The sequence below is a fragment of the Triturus cristatus genome, chromosome 1_2 (genome assembly GCF_964204655.1).
Source record: "Triturus cristatus chromosome 1_2, aTriCri1.1, whole genome shotgun sequence".
In the NCBI taxonomy this organism is placed as follows: Eukaryota; Metazoa; Chordata; class Amphibia; order Caudata; family Salamandridae; genus Triturus; species Triturus cristatus.
In genome coordinates, this window is record NC_140580.1 from 223,485,814 (window position 1) to 223,501,961 (window position 16,148).

Here is a 16,148-nt window from a genome sequence, read left to right on the forward strand (position 1 = left end):
TTGAGGCCCCCTTCATTCTTTACTTTCAGTCTCTATATGTGTGGTGTCTTCATTTTTTCTGGAGCTGTAGCCTTTGGCCCTATCCTGAACTTCTCCACTGCCCCACTGGCAGTCCTAGATTAAGGTGAGCCTGCGTTGCCATGTGTTTCAAAGTACACAACCCATAAATATTGTGCAAAATACTTACTTTATCCGTACCTACCCTATAGGTTGCTCTGCTCTCCGTCCTGAGGAAGACCCCGTTGATAGGAATCAATTACCCTCTCCAAGTTCTGGGGTCAAAACGTCGACTTTCATATGTATTTGACCTGTACTCGTTCTACAGCCCAGAAGCGGTGAACAGAATAAAACATTCCGGGCATCCCATCACTTGGGCTTCTTTAGTTAGCTATTGGATGTATTGTTAGACAGGTCGTTCTCATTCTTGTAAATATTGTAATTGCTTACATTTCGATTGTCACTTCCCCATCACTTCATGAGCACTAACTTGAGCACTTTATCCACTTTTTCACCTTGGAGCAAACTTTTTAACACTGTGAATATTTAATTGAATTTACAACTCCTTTTCTGAACCAAATTATCTGGTCATTGTTTAATTTATATCTGTTGGGTGTCTCATTAGCTTCTTGTTTTTCTCTGAAAAGTATAGGTCAGTTGGACCTCTTGTTGTACATACCATAATTGGCCCAGGTCCAACTGTATACTGGTTATACCCTCTTGTTCTGTAATTAAATGTGATAAATGCATGGATCAACTATGAACATATTTTCAATAGCCAACAGAAGATTGAGAATTTGAATAAAGGAGATCTGCGAGGGGCCCTAAATGCACTTTATAGAAAGGACAGACTCGACAGGGAGTGTAGGGAGTCCACTGTAGTTACTTTTATGACCATTGAGAACGACCATCATTTGCTGGCCAGTTATCTTACCACACCTATGGGTTTTTGGGAGCGGGGTCTCCTTTTCCGTCTAAGGGCTGGCACAGCGAAGTATTTATTGTGTTTTCCTCTTGGTTTTCATACCAATCTTGATCAAATGCCATGCCAATGTGAAGGTCACTCAGGTCAAACCACATTACACTTTTTATTTTTTTGTAAATTTTACATACAATACATAAGATTGTTTTTAACTCTTTTTTTTAAAAGGTACTCGCCCATACATTACAGAGATGCATACAGGACTCTACTCGATTTGGAAGACAATTAATTAGTATTTCGTGTGAGTACTTTTCTGACAACTGCTGTTCGTGCACGCAATGCTCACTGAATAAACAATATTTTTATATTCTTTTACTGCTGGTTTTTATACATATCAGTTTTTATGGTCATCATGAACTTGTGTGTTTTTATGTATTACTTTGTGATTTTGTGCTTTTATGGATATGTTGTATCCAAATAAAGTATTGAATTGAATTGAAAATACAATTGTGCAAAACGAGCAAAGCGGATTCTTAAAAAGTTTTATTGCAGTGAGATTCTCAGATACCACAAGCAATAGTTATGCCACGGAATTTGAAATAAATGTAATGTGGTTGGTGTTTACAGATGCTAAAAGCTGTGGAGAAGAACATAAACTGACTTATCGATGGTTAATACAAGATTGCAAGTATATGCATATTTTGCACAGCAACAGTTTCTATAGTAGAATACGTTGTTTGGATACTGTATTGAGGACAGTGGGGGCACCAGACATCCGGGAGCGTAAAGGATCCTGTGTATGTGCCTTCGGCTACATAGGGGAAAAAACAGTGCATTGCAATTTGATATTTTTTCTGGTGGGTAGTCTGGTCTAAGTGACAGGTGGCATCTGTGAGATCTTCTAAAGAGAGAGAGCCCCTAAAACTCATGCCAGCTGCGTATTAGTGGACTGAGAATAGGACGCCGCGGGGACATACAGGCAGTTGAAAAAGCGCTCTGTGGCTAAAAGTAAACTTCTCCCAGCAGTAAAGTTTGTAACGAAAAAAAGGCTCCGGCGAAACAGAGAGGCCAGAGGGAGCTATTTTTAGGCAGACACGGAGCATGAGTTGGGACACGGGCAGTACGAGTGACACAACATGTGCTTTGGATTAAATGCGTTTCTTGCCAAAAACGGAGCTTGATGACTGATCGCAGCAAGTCGAACGGTGAAGCAGCTTTGAGGACAGCAGAGTCTGGGGAGGGCCAGGCTCAGCAGACAACATTGCACCGTGCTGGGGCGAGGGCCTGTCACGGCAAAGGGTAGGGGAGACCGAGAAAGACTGCAACAGTGGTGGGGGCTGCTGAGAGAGATGGCAATTATGACGACACCTCGGACTTCCACCAAGTAAGAAGAAAGAAGAAGTCATGGGTGCCGACGACCAGATCTTTATCACACTCTCGGGAGAGGGCCCCTGGGGCTTCAGGCTGCATGGAGGATCCGAAAAGAAGTTACCACTATTGGTGTCTAAGGTATGATCCAAGGCGCTACTCAGCTGTGTGACATAGAAGCGCACGTCCCTGGTGCAGGGATATTTCAATTTGTACCCCCGCTTGAAATCTCAGCATTTTCAAGATTGTGGATTTCACAAACATGGGGCCTGTAGAACTGTCCAAAGTCCACTAGAGTCTATTTCATTTAATCTAAAGTCGCTCTGTGTTTTTGTACTGTGTACGCTTTTAACACTTTTAATAATGAGTCCCGCATAGACGATCTGCGCTCCTTCCCCATACTCCTGTGTGTTTGCATAGTCTGTGATTGGGTCACGAAAAAGCTTTACTCTAACCCCAAAAGTACCTCTTTTAAAAAGAGCAGCCACTCAGTAATTGAGCACTGTAAAGTGACCACAGCAAAAGTCGAATTAGAGAGGGACAGAAACTGTATGTTTGCAAGTCAAACCCACATTTGTCTGGCTGCAATTCAGAGGCGTTAAGGTGACTTTCCAAAAGAAAAACATTCTGTCATTGGGAACTGAATCTAGGCCACAGGCCAAGGAGGCTGCAAAGTTGTCTCCTTAATTAGCAAAGCAACCGTTCTTAATCACTAAGCAAACCCTCCCCCTTTTTGTGGTATTATGTTATCACTTCTGAACTCGAATAAAGAAGGCTGACCAGTAAAATGCATATGGCACTCCGGGATGGGCCTGCATGAGCCCAGTCGCTCAGCTCTCGACATACGACTTTGCCCTATCTTTGAACAAATAAGACTAAATGCCATAACTTGACACATATAGCTGCTGAGGATGTTATGCTCGTGATTTGGGAAATCACGTCTGACGTTTTGCAGCGAGAAGCTTGGAAAGAAAGGTCGATGCATCTTACATCAGCCCTACCTATCCATGACACCCTGTCGTCCCTAAATCTTAGTTCCCTCACTGCCTTAGAAAACGATGGCTGAGAATCAACAAGGACATTATGCTATTGGTTGATCAAGTCCCTACGTAGCATGCTGAGGAAGACGAGAGCTGAAATCAGCTAGAAAGAAGTCCCAGGAATGACAAAGAGGCTGCTGAGCAGGAGCCGATAGACCCCTGCAAGGGATGCATGCTACACTGGAGCATTGCACGAGTCCTGAGGCCGTCTGGGAGCATACTGCGTTGTCTCCTTAACAGCAGTGCATGACATGTAGAAGTACACATCCTAAAAGTCAGGCAACAACAACAAAGCTGGTGAGGCCTGACTGGCCATAGCGGGCATCGGGCGTTTCCCCGGGAGGATGGAAGCATGGGGGCCGGTTTTGTTACTGGGGGCTCGTTTTGCAGCAGCGCTGCATATTGGCTCCCGGTAATAAAAGCAGCAGCGCTTCACACCTGCAACCCTGACAAAATTGACAGGGCTGCTTTGGGTTTCCAGTCCGGCCCTAAAAGCTGGCCTTGAGGGGCCCAGGCTTACCATGCGACTCACATTCCTTTGCTCTGCCTATTACATATTAGAAAGTGGTCTGTGTACATCTTGACACATGATGTATTTCATCTTAATATAGAATAGTAAAAAAATAATTGAAGGCATCATCACATATAATTCTTTATACTTTAGCAATAGCTGAAAATAAAATTTCAACATTTCATATTTAGTATCTTCAAAACTTTATTTTCTTCAATTCTTCAACACTTTACATCTATCACGGTCACAGCTAGTCTTTTTTCAGCACAGCTCACAATTAAGATGTGTTTCATACTATACATATTGCTTTCTGACATCTTGGTGTGTAAGTGTTCCTACCATCCTCCCAGAGTGAAATACTAACTGTTAGATTCTTGTAATATACACATATATATCTAACTCGCGCTCTTACGTGTTTTCAAATTTACCTTTGTATTGTTTGGTAGTTCCAGGCCCACCCTATTGCACAGCTCCACCTGTCTCAAATCTGATCAAATTTCATTTAAAAAAAGTATGAAAGAGGAGCGTAGCAACAATTGTACTTACAAATCTGGGGAGAAAAGGTGCTTCTGTACCATAGGAAGTGACCTCATTAAACAGACATGATCTCTCAATCAATCAAAACCAATCAATCATATGCTTATGAAGCGCGGCTACTCACCCGTAAGGGCCTCATGGCGCTGCTGATCCATCTAGGCACTGTGGTTCAGCTGAACAGCCATCTCATCTTGTGGAGAGGTGTAGCTCACTAGTTAGAGGCGGCAGACCTGTAAGCAGAGAATCGGCCAGGGACCAGGGTTCAATACCCGACGCGGCAGGGTCGTGGACCAGGGTCAAAAACGGACTCGATAATTCTTGCCTCAGTACCTACTCTAACCAGGAACACACTTGGCAACTCTGGGCATTAAGCTTGCCTCATCTCTACAACGGCCCCCCACAGATGCCGGGGATGCCTGGTTTCACCTTGGAGATACCCAGAAAGGGACCATCTCATAGGGATAGCCAGGACGGGTTCCCCAGCGGTCTACAGCGCCGGGACGCCCCGTTGCTGGGGTAGCTGTGTGCTTTACAAGTCTACAACATTAACATTAACATCATGCGGTCCTTTCTGAATTGGGGCAGCAACAGTGATTGCCTGAGGTGGAGAGACAGGGTGTTCCAGGTCTTGGCGGCAAGGTAGGAGAAGGATCTTCTTCCGACCCTGGTCTTACGGATCCGTGGGATGGTAGCCAGTGCCTGTTGGGTGGTCTGGTAGGTGCTTGGAATGAGAGGCAATGGTTGAGGTCTGCAGGTTCCGCGTCGTGGAGGGCTTTGTAGATGTGTGTGAGGTGACCCTTTTGTTGACTGGGAGCCAGTGGAGCTCTCAGGTGTTTAGTAATTTGGCTGTGGTGGGGGATGTTGAGGACAGATCTGGCTGCGGAGTTTTGAATGTTCTGCAGTTTCTTGGAGATGCAGGTGTAGAGTGCTTTGCCATAGTCAAGTCTGCTTCTGTGAGCGCGTGGGTGACCGTCTTTCTGGACTTGGCGGGGAGCCACCTGAAAATCTTTCGAAGCAGTCGAAAAGCGTGTAAAAGCAGGATGAAGAGGTGACGTTAATCTGGCAGGTCATGGTGAGTGAGGAGTCCAGTATGATGCCAAGGTTTTCTGCATGGTCTGTGGGTGTGGGGGGTGTTCCTAGTGTGGCGGGCCAACAGGAGTCGTCCCAAGGGGAGGGGATGGGGCCCAGGATGAGGATATCTGTTTTGTCTGAGTTGAGCTTGAGGCAGCTGTCTCTCATCCAGGTGGCGACTGCCTTCATCCAGTTTTGTAAGTTGCTCCTGGCGACTGTGGGTTCGTTGGTGAGGGAGAGGATCAGCTCGGTGTTGTCGTCGGCAATGTTGAGTTCGTGGTTCGTGTCGATGACTGCGAGTGGGGCCATGTAGATGATGAAGAGGGTGGGGCTCAGGGAGGAGCTCTGGGGCGCTCCGCAGCTGATCTCTGTGGGTGCTGAGAGGAACTGTGGTATTTTGACTCTCTGCGTTCGACTGGTGAGGAAGGAGTGGGTCCATTCCAGGGCTTTATCATGGAAGCTGGTGTCGTGGAGCCTTGTGAATAGGGTGCTGTGGGAGACATTGTTGAAGGCGGCCGAGAGTTTGAGGAGGATGAGGGCTGCTGTTTTGCCTCAGTCGAGGAGGGAGTTGAAATCATCTCTAGCGGTGAGGAGGGTGGTCTCGGTGCTGTGGTTGCTTCGGAAGCTGGATTGGGAGAGGTCCAGCACGTGGTTGGCTTAAATGAACTTGAGGGGTTGGGTGTTGATGGCTTTCTCAATGTCCTTGGCTGGGAAAGGGAGCAGGGACATGGGTATGAAGTTCTTGAGGTTCGTCGGGGGGCTTCTTAAGCAGGGGCTGATCTCAGCGTGTTACCAGTCTTCAGGTAAGGTGGCAGTCTCGATGGAGCAGTTGATGGTGCGGCGGAACTCGGGGACTATGAAGGTGGCGGCTCTGTGAAGATGTGATGAGGGCAAGGGTCCGAGGGGGCTCTGGAGTTGATGCTCATCATCATCTTGAGGGTGTCATCCATGGTGAGGGGGGTTCAGTTGATCAGGGTCTGGTGGGGGGGTGTCGTCTTTGGGTGCGGTGGTGGTGGGTGTGGTGAGAGGGTCTTGGGTGTCAAAGCTGTTGTAGATCTGCTTGAATTTGTGGTGAAAGAAGGTGCCAAGCTTATTGCAGAGGTCTTGAGAAGGAGGGATGTTTGTAGTCTCGGTGTTGTGCTCCGCAAACTCCTTGACTACGGTGAAGAGTACTTTGCTGTTGTGCGCGTTGATTCTTTCTTGAAGGACCATTTTCTTTGTCGTTTCGAGGAAGATGTGGTGTGCGGTGACCGCAGATTTGAAGGCTGCATGGGCTTCCGGGGTTTTCTTGCTCCTCCATCTCTTCTTGAGGCGTCTGCAGGTGCGCCTAGACTCTTGAAGGGCGGGAGTGAGCCAGGTAATGTTGTCGCTGGCGGAGAAGACAGGGTTGAGCGTGTGTCCTGCTGGAGAGGTGACTAGTTGTTTGAGTCCTGCATGGGTGAGCTTCTCTAGTAGGGATGCAGTGTTCCGGCCTTTGGGGTTGTCGAGGTGAAAATTGAGGTCACCAAGTAGGATGTAGTCAGCGGATGCCAGAGCATGGATGCGTTTAAGTTGATGATGACGTCGCAGAAGGATGGGCCGGGACCGAGCGGTCTGTAGATGAGGGTGCAGTGGAGAGTGGCATTCAGGTTGATCTGGACCTAGAAGTGGAGATGCTGCATGCTGGTTGTTGGGTCATCCGAGTGGGTGGTCAGGCGGAGGGTGTTTTTGTGAATGATGGCAATGCCTCCCCTAGGTTGGTTGTTGTTTTCCTTGAGAATTATCTTTGTAGCCCTCAGGGATGGCGGTGGCGATGTCTGATCTGGGGTTCGTCCAGGTTTCCGTGAGGAAGGTGATGTCGGGGGAGACGGAGTCGAGTAGGTCCCAGATCTCTACGGCGTGTTTGCGGGGGAAGCGAGTGTTGAGTAGGATACAGCTGAGGTGGTCGGGCCCAGTTTTGGTCGATCGAGTGGTGGGAAGGTGCCGGGGTATGGTGGTGGGTGAAGGTGTGACGGTATTGGTGGCAGGAGTAGGGGCCATGGGTGTCATTCAGCATTGTGAAGCGACAGGTGGTGTGGTGTCCGGGGTTGAGGGCATGGAGGGTGCTGGTGTCGTAACGGTGGAGGGTCTGAGGACCAGGGTCCATGGTGCTGGACACGGTTAAAGCATGGGTGGACGTAGACGGGCTTGCCTTTGGTGTGCCAGCGTATTGGCTGCCATTAAGCAGTGTGCAGGGGAGGGCTGGACAGCTGGGAGGCGGGAAATACTGGGAGTTGGAAAGTGGCACAGGAGGGGGACAGGTCCACGGGGATCACAGTAGTGGGGAACAGCACAGAAGAAAATGCCCAAACGTGTCAAAAAGGCAAAAGTAGCAACAGAGCAGAGTAAAAACGTGAAAAAAGGACAGTGAAATGGAGGAAGGGAGAGAAGAAGCAGAAAGAAGCCAGAGCTGCGAGACAGAGGGCAGTGCAGCAGCAGAACAGAAACATTCTACCACTGGACCACCAGGGATGAGGCAAAGGCGGGAGCTTGCGGGTGAAAGAGTGCCTCAAACCACTATCCAGAGGGCCAGCAGCCGCTACCAGGTGGGCCTGTGCAGGGAAGGGAGCAGTCCACGGACATGATCAGTAGATTGTACCTTCACCGCTCAGCGGCCACCATTATGTAGTGTACAAGAGAGGACTGGACACCTTAGAGGCAGAAAATGCGGGGAGCAGGAAAGTGGCAGTGGAGGAGGTGGGCCGCAGGGGATTGCAGCAGCAGGGAACAGCAGAGAAGGAAATGCCCAAAAGTGGTAAAAAGGCAAAAGTGGCAACAGGGCAGAGATCTGTCCACATCATAGAATTAGAGCTGCAGTGTGCACCTTCTGAAACAAGACTTAAGCTCACCACATTATTAGATAGGGATTAAGCACACCACATAATTGGATTTAACACATTCTTTCAACATCAATATATGTCTTGCCTCCCAGCACCTGACCTCTCCATAGCATGAAAGTCGCACAGCCTACCTATGTAAAGGAATAGGACGTGGCCTCTCCAAGTCTTGAGGCATGAGACCGAACTCACATCAAGGGACAAGATTGGTATTCATCACATAATTTGATAGGGGAACAAGGAACATGGTTGGTATAGCTGAATAGGGAAGGCCTCTCTGTAGTGAAAGACAGCCTGATCTCTTTATGTCACAAATAGAGTTGCTGCACCCCATGTCAGTAACTAGATGAAGGTTGTTCATCTTATCAAAGAGGGCCTGACCTCTCCACATCATTGGAAAGGCTAGGCTATTTTCAATACGTCATGGAGCATGTCCACACTTTTGAGCAGGGTCTGGCGTAGCCAACTGGTGTGTGTAACAACATTTTCACAGTATAAGTGTAGGAAAAGAGAAGCAGTTTTGGATCGATTATTAATTTAGGCTTACCTATACTTCAATTGGAAATGATATAATAGTTTTGTGAAATTAGCATGCACCTACACCCTGCTTAGTGATCTCACTACAGTAGGCCTTGGCAACTTGACTTTCACTCACTGATGTCTAGGCATACAAACTGGAATGTGTAAATCCCAGTGGTTCTGGCAGGTAAATAAAGCACAAGCATAATAATCCAGAGACAGCTGTCAAATCTGTTGTCCCTGATCCGTTTGCTGAACTGCATTCTTTTTTAGGTCTCGCAGACCTCCGTTGCAGCGCGCATGCGCTGCCCGCTCTGCGAGGCTTCTTGTAATCGAGGAGATGTCAGAAGTGGACTTGAAGCCCCGCCCATCGTTCCTATTGGCTGGCTTCATCGTTTATGCCTTCCGATTCAAAATGAGGCTTCTTTGTTACCACCCTGTCTCCTTGGACGGCCCATCCGGACTGGATCTTTCACTTGCAGCGTTACACTGTCTCCTTTATTACTTGGTGTAGGCACTTTGTTTTTCCATTAAAGTGGAAGTGCGATGTAAACAAGCATCTGCCTTTGCGCAATGGTGGCAGCTTGTTTCAATAGATGCACTCGTGCACTAGGTCGCTCTGGGGCTCTGGACTGAGCTCCAAAGCTGCGCCACTTTGCCTGCACCGCTCGAGCCCCTTTGAGTCAGCTCCTCTCTCCTCCTACTCAGTTCAGCTCAGTTCGGCTCAGTACTCTGTCCCGCATCCATCTGCACCAAATGAGATTTGTTCAGACCCAAAACCTTCTTAACGGAGGCTTGGGGACATGTTTAAGCGCTTGTTAATTGCCACAGACATGCATTCGCACTTTAGTCGTCAACTTGGAGTGACCACCCTTTTATCACTGGGGCCTTGATTTCTAATGCAAGTGCTATATTGGTTGACAGTTTGTAAAAGCCTTTGTGGTTTCCGAGGAGCAGCAGGGCAGCTCGCTGGCTCCAGCGGGCTGTGGATTTTGCACCCACGGGAGGGAGAGAGGGCGCACTCGCCTGTCTGGGTAAATGACCTCCTGCATAAACAAACCGTCCTAAGGACCAGCATGAACGTTCATTGCCTTGTGGCTCCTGGCGTTAGAAAGAAATCGCTTTTATTTTTACGTGATTCATATGAACAGGTAAATTAATCTTCTGTGCTTGAAGTAGCAAGGAACACTGAGGGGCGTTGTATGTGTTGGATGAACGGTTAAGCATATTTTATTGTTAGCCCACCGGATTTACTATTCTGTATCATATGTAGTTAGCCATCATAGTGAACAGAATATGGACTATGTAATGCTTTTACCTTGGAATTTAGGAAATTGCTTGATTCTGAGATGTGGAATTGATTGCTGCTATAGAATACTTTTATTGTTCTTAGCAAAATAATTTATAAATATATTTTTAAGGTATTTTTATGACTTTTATGATTTTTAGTCTTTATATCAATGATGCATATTTGCATGAATTCCTTTTAAAGTGTTGTATTGTAATTATATGTGCCTTTTATGATTTTAAGAATCAAAATAAAGACAAAAATTGAATTGAATTGAATCTTCTGTACAGCGCCTACTATTCACTAGAAAATGAATTTCTCATAAGAGGCGAAAGCTTCCTCTGCGCTCCTGCCAGTGCAGTGAGTACAACCACAGAAGGGGCGGGGGGGGGGGGGGTGAGTTATGGCTCTTTGTTGTTTACAGTGCACTTTTACACCCTTGAGGGTGCTGGTTTCGTTGTAGCTGCCATGACTGCATTCTGAGGTACTGGGGTTGGGGGTGCGGAGAGGGGTGGGGGTAGTTCACAGACGGCTGTATCCACGTGATATCCTGGCTGCTAGATGGCTGTCATATTCACATTTTCTCCCACATGTACCTCACCCACAGACCTTACTGGACTGTAGTCTATTGCCCTTACAGGAAGCTGTCTCATTCTCATTGTCCCATGGCTGGGCTCATTGGCATGTTCCATTGAGAGCTGTTTCTTTCATATCTCTTTCCGGGCAGCTGTCTCATCTACTCATTGTGCAATTTTTGTCATCAACTTCTTTCAGTTTTTCTCTTTTCTTTCTCACGCCGTCTCTGGCAGCCAGCTCTTTGCTATGCTGCCACTTTCTGGTAGCTGTCTGTTCCTAAGCCCTCGATGAGAGCTGCCCTTCCTACACTGTCAATAACAGTCCCCCTCACTGTCAGTGGTGTGTTTTCATATGCCTTCACTATCAGCTGTCTATTTCACATGTCCTGAAAGAGAGCTGTCTCTTCCCTCATGTCCAAATTGACAGCTTTCTTTTCTGTGTCCCGCAGGAAGCACATCGCCCCCCCATACCCACCCCCACTTCCCTGTGTCCCCAGTTAGAGCTCTCTTTTTCAGTACACGTGTACACTAACAGCTTTTTGTGTCCTCACTGAAGACTTCTCTAATTTTGACCGCCACACACTGATGACTCTCTCGTTCCTGTATCCTCCCTAAGTTCTTTCCTGTTGATTCGGTATCAGTTGACTCATTCAGCGCCAGGATACTCCTCGCGGAGTGACAGTTAGCGCTTTATAAGTTTCAATTTACATTACATTACATTACAAATGATAACTGTCTTTTTTTTCTCCTTACCCTTATCACGTGTACAGTTGTCTCTTTCCTTCCCTTCCTTTAACAGCGGCAGCGGACCTTTCTTTAGACACCCCTCATCCAAACAAAGGGGCATGGCCTCTATTAGCGTGAAAACAAGCATTTGCAATACAACAGGTCCCGCATTTTATAAACTTTGACCTATCGGTATTGTAAGTGACAATGCCTTTTATTATTGTAGGATTTTTAAACACATAAATAAAAGACATTGTCAGTTACAATGCCAATAGCTCAAAATCTCGCAATTGCGAGACCTATTGCATTGCAAATGCTAGTTTATGAATGGCATGGTTGTAACTGTGATATTTATTCTGTGCAGAGCTCGAGCTGCAGGTTGGCATCGAATTTGATGGATTTACAATGTGGGCCCTTAAACATTCTTTGTCCGAGTCAGCTGTCCCGAAAAGTGTCCACTTTGAAATATCTCGTATTTAGGGTGACCAACTGGCATTGGTGCAAATTCAGGACGGTGAGTGTAAAAATTCAGGACAAAGGGTCAAAATTCAGGACACAAATTCAGGACAGGAGGTCAAAATTCAGGACAAAACTTCAGGACAATAGATAAGTTTTACAGACACATCATAGGAGGTCGCGCAATAGTATATAAGTAAGCCCACATATTCAACCATTTGCAAACCTATCCATCATGTATCCTTCCATCTATCATTTCACCCATCCAGCCATCCATTCACTCATCCATACATCATCCATCCACCCTATCCATCTGTACACTCATCCATCCACTCTTCTACCCATCCATCCATCCATTCACTCATCCATCCAGCCTTTTACCCATCCAGCCATCCTTTCACTTACTCATCCAGTCACCCAGTCACTCATCCTTCCACCCACCCACCCACCCTTTCAGTCATCCATCCATCCATCTTCCCTTTCTCTCTCCGTCAACCCTTTCACTTAGCCATCCTTTCTTCCTTCCTTCCATCCACCCACCCATCCATCTACTCATCCACTCATGAATCCATCCATTGACCCTATCACTCATCCATCCTTTCTCTCATCCATCTATCCTTTCACTCCTTCACTCATCTATTCATCCTTTTGTCCATCTACCCTCCATTTCACTCATTCATCCATCCTTACATCCACCCTTTCACTCATCCGTCCATCCATTCACCCTTGCACTTATCAATTCATCAATCCAGCCATCATTTCACTCATCCATCCACTCACTCATCATCCACCTTTTCACTCATCCATCCTTTCACTCATCCATCCACCCTTTTACCCATCCAGCTAGCCTTCCACCCATACATCTAGCTATTTACCTTTTCTCTCATCCATCCTTCCACTCACTCATCAATCCATCCATCCTCTCTCATTCTCCATCTATTCAATCTTTAATTCACCCATTCACCCTTTCACTAATTCATCCAGCCATCCACCCATCCCTTCACTTACTCACTCGCCCACCTTTCCATATTAATTTTGAGCTGATCCTTTTTGAGAAGAGGCCCATCAAGAACTTCACCCTTGCTGCAGGAGCCATTCCAGGACTGGGGCAGAAGCCACCCAGGGCAGAGACCGGATCCATCACAGGGGGGACAGGAGCCATCACAGACGGGGATGGGGGAAAGGGGGGGGGGGCAGGAGCCACCACATGGGAGGACAGGAGCCATCACTGGGGAGGGGGGGGGGAGGGGGCAGCAGCCATCACAAGAGGGGGAACAGGATCCACCAGGGTGGTCACAGTGATGGGCATGCAGTATTCAGGTATCATCTTGGCCCTTCCAGGGTGGGGGTAGGGCTCCCTCCTGGACAATACAACGAGAAGACAGGCTCTTTTTCTAAAATGTTAGTTTTGCCACCCCACACTGATGTACAGTACTTAAAGGAGATACTCCCAGAGAACTGATTTAACGGATTGTCCTCCATACTTTGTTAATCAGTGTGGGTGCGATTGCGCCATTTCTTTATTTTATTACATTATAGACTGCATGTTTGAAGAACCGAGGTCTGCTTACAATTTAGTGACAGTAATTAAGCTCTGTGAAGAGAACCGCGTGCTGCCTCGGTGTAATCAGGGCCGGTTCTAGGATGTTTGGGGCCCTGGGCAGAAAGGGAATTTATTTATTTATTTATTTATTTATTGCGTTTTTATATAGCGCGGACTTTACCCGAAGGTGTCAGAGCGCTTCACAATAGGAGCAGTAATGATACATAAGTGAGCATGTTACAAAATCAAGAAGGGAGGTGGGTGGAAGCTGTGCCGCTTTTAGAGTGGTGCGACCGGTGCCCGGTTAAAATTACGGACAAATGGCGTCCGTTAAAGAATCCTTCACGGACAACGGACAGACGGCCGAAATTACGGACTGTCCGTGAAATTTACGGACGGTTGGTCACCCTACTCGTATTGCTTCTGTGGCTGCCTGTTGGTATGAGTAGTGTCAGTCTCTGCGGCCGCACAGCTGTTCCCGTCTATGCCTCATCTCTATCGTACAGTCTTGTACTGTCTTAGCCAGGAGCCTCGGTACCGTTCGCCTTACAGTAATGCACACGTTTCTGCATAAATCATTGGGGACTGTGTGTGGTAATTGGAGAACGTATTCGTTTTTACATCCCCGAGAGATTTCTTTTAATTTTGTAATCACTCACTGTCCCTTTTCAGAGGATGCAGCGTATATCTGGGTTTTTCCAGAATAGTCCAACAGTTTCAGCCTTTTGATCTTATGACGACCACGACCAGGCTGTGTGGTATGTTGAGGTTCCTCGGCAGTTCTATTCCCAACACTGCCCTCCTCCTCTACCCTCAATACAAGGTCAGGTCCATATATCACCACTTTACAAATGACCCTCAATGTTTACATTCCACAAAGCGCATACTGTATTTTCCCTTTCACTACATACCATAAGGAGTCGTAATCTTATTATTTACGATAATTCACACTCGGCCGTTTTTATGGCAGTGCGACGGGTGTGGCCGCACTGGGCACTGACCTGGGGAGGGGGGCCACTTACCTCAGGAGGGGCGCTGTGTTTAGCAATAACATATGATTTAAAATCACCTGCAGCAGAGTTCTTTGTGCTTACAGTTTTCAGGCAGCATTAAAAATGTCAAGATGACTCTTGTGATTAATGTTCCTGCTAGAGAGAGAGATCAGAGTTCTGTCTAGGGGCAGTTTTTACTTGCCATAAAGTAGCGCAGAGGGTGAATATCCCTGCTGCAAAGACCGCGTACTGTGTAGATCACAGATCTGTATTTTATGTGGATAGCTGAGTGGATTACTGCTTTTGTCACAAATATCCTTTTGTCACCGCAGTTCGTAAGGTACAACCCTAATATAGAACAGTAACTGCTATGAACTGTAATCATAGAGCTGCATGCAAACTGCATAAAATAGGTTAAGGCGTTATGTTTTTTTCCTCAGTCTTTCATTATCTATTCCTAATGGCGCAGCAAAAGGGTTTGTTTGGGTAGATATACATTCTTAGTAAAGTCAGCCGTGAGGGCAATGGTTTAAAACAAATTAAATGCGAGAGTGTCTTTGGAGAGATGAGGGGCTCTTTTGCCCCCCGGTGGTCATGAGGGCATCTGAGGAGGAGGTCATGGGGGTCCGCCAAAAATCATTGTTGCACAGGGCGCCAACAGTGCTAAAGCCGGCTCTGTTACACTGAAATAGCCCAGATTTTTATATAGGCCATTTCAAAGAATATGGCGTTCAGAGCAAATCACTAAATTGTGCATCTTCGTTATTTTTCACAAACATCTTCGTCACTTTGGTGTTCAGATCCTGGACACAAAGGACGTCCTGCATAATTCCTGATGGCACCCAGCTGTACTCAGCACAGGCCCTGCATGGATCCAAGTCAGCTCCTGCACTCACTCAGTGGAGCTCAGGCAGCCCCCAGTGGTGTAACAAAGGTTCCTGAAGCCCCCACAGTACCGAGGGGTGGGCCCTGAGCACCAGTCCCCCCCCTTAGCACAGTATTCTGGCCTCAGAGCTCCTGAGTGACCCCAGAGGGGGCCCCTCTATATACTTTGCAAGCGGGCCCCCTCAAGTTTCGTTACGCCACTGGCAGGCCCCTAATATAGCTCCCACAGGCATATGAGAAAGCTCTTTCAGGCAGACCACTGAACTCCTACAGGCACCCAGGGAAGGTTCTATAGGTGCACTTGGAGCCCCTGCAGGGCTTCGCTGAGATATTGTTATTGCCCGTCTGAGGTCTTGACGGGCCCCACTGAGCTCTCGTAGGGACTCAACTGAACCCGTACAGGGGCCTCACTGACCTAATCAAAGTACCAAATAGAGCCACTGCAAGCACATTTCAGACCTCCCTTTCTAACTAAGTAACCCTACAGACTGAAGGGAGAGAATCTACACACTTAATGCACTTGTGACTGAGTCACTGCAAAACCTTGTAATGAATTCTTTCACCTTTGCTCACACTTTGCTAGTTTGGAAGAGTGTATTACCACTGCTCTTTAAATATGTTAGAGGTGTGTATGGTAGCAGCTCTTCAAAAAACAATACAGTTAAGATTTAACAGAAACTTTTAACTACTGGGGCTCCATTCAACATGCGCCCTCCAGCGCTGAGCCCTTTTTTGGGCTATTTAGAGTTGTTCACGCTTAGGCGCCAAATTTGTATCCTCTTTTTCCAATATCCTGGGGATTCTAAAGGAAACCTGGGTTTGTGGATTCTCCTGGAGGGGACCAAGAATATAGGCAAAATATT

The 16,148-nt window shown here is 47.0% G+C and overlaps 1 protein-coding gene across 1 annotated transcript in view; it reads left to right on the plus strand.

Annotated features, from left to right (window-relative positions):
• Positions 1-2,005: 2,005 nt before the first annotated feature.
• The window catches only part of SYNPO2L (synaptopodin 2 like), a 518,194-nt gene continuing 504,051 nt past the window's right edge, over positions 2,006-16,148 (plus strand). Inside the window, exon 1 of the mRNA XM_085603509.1 lies at positions 2,006-2,428. Coding sequence (XP_085459635.1) covers positions 2,324-2,428 — 105 coding nt within the window. The 5' untranslated portion in view covers positions 2,006-2,323. The remainder of the gene's footprint in view (positions 2,429-16,148) is intronic.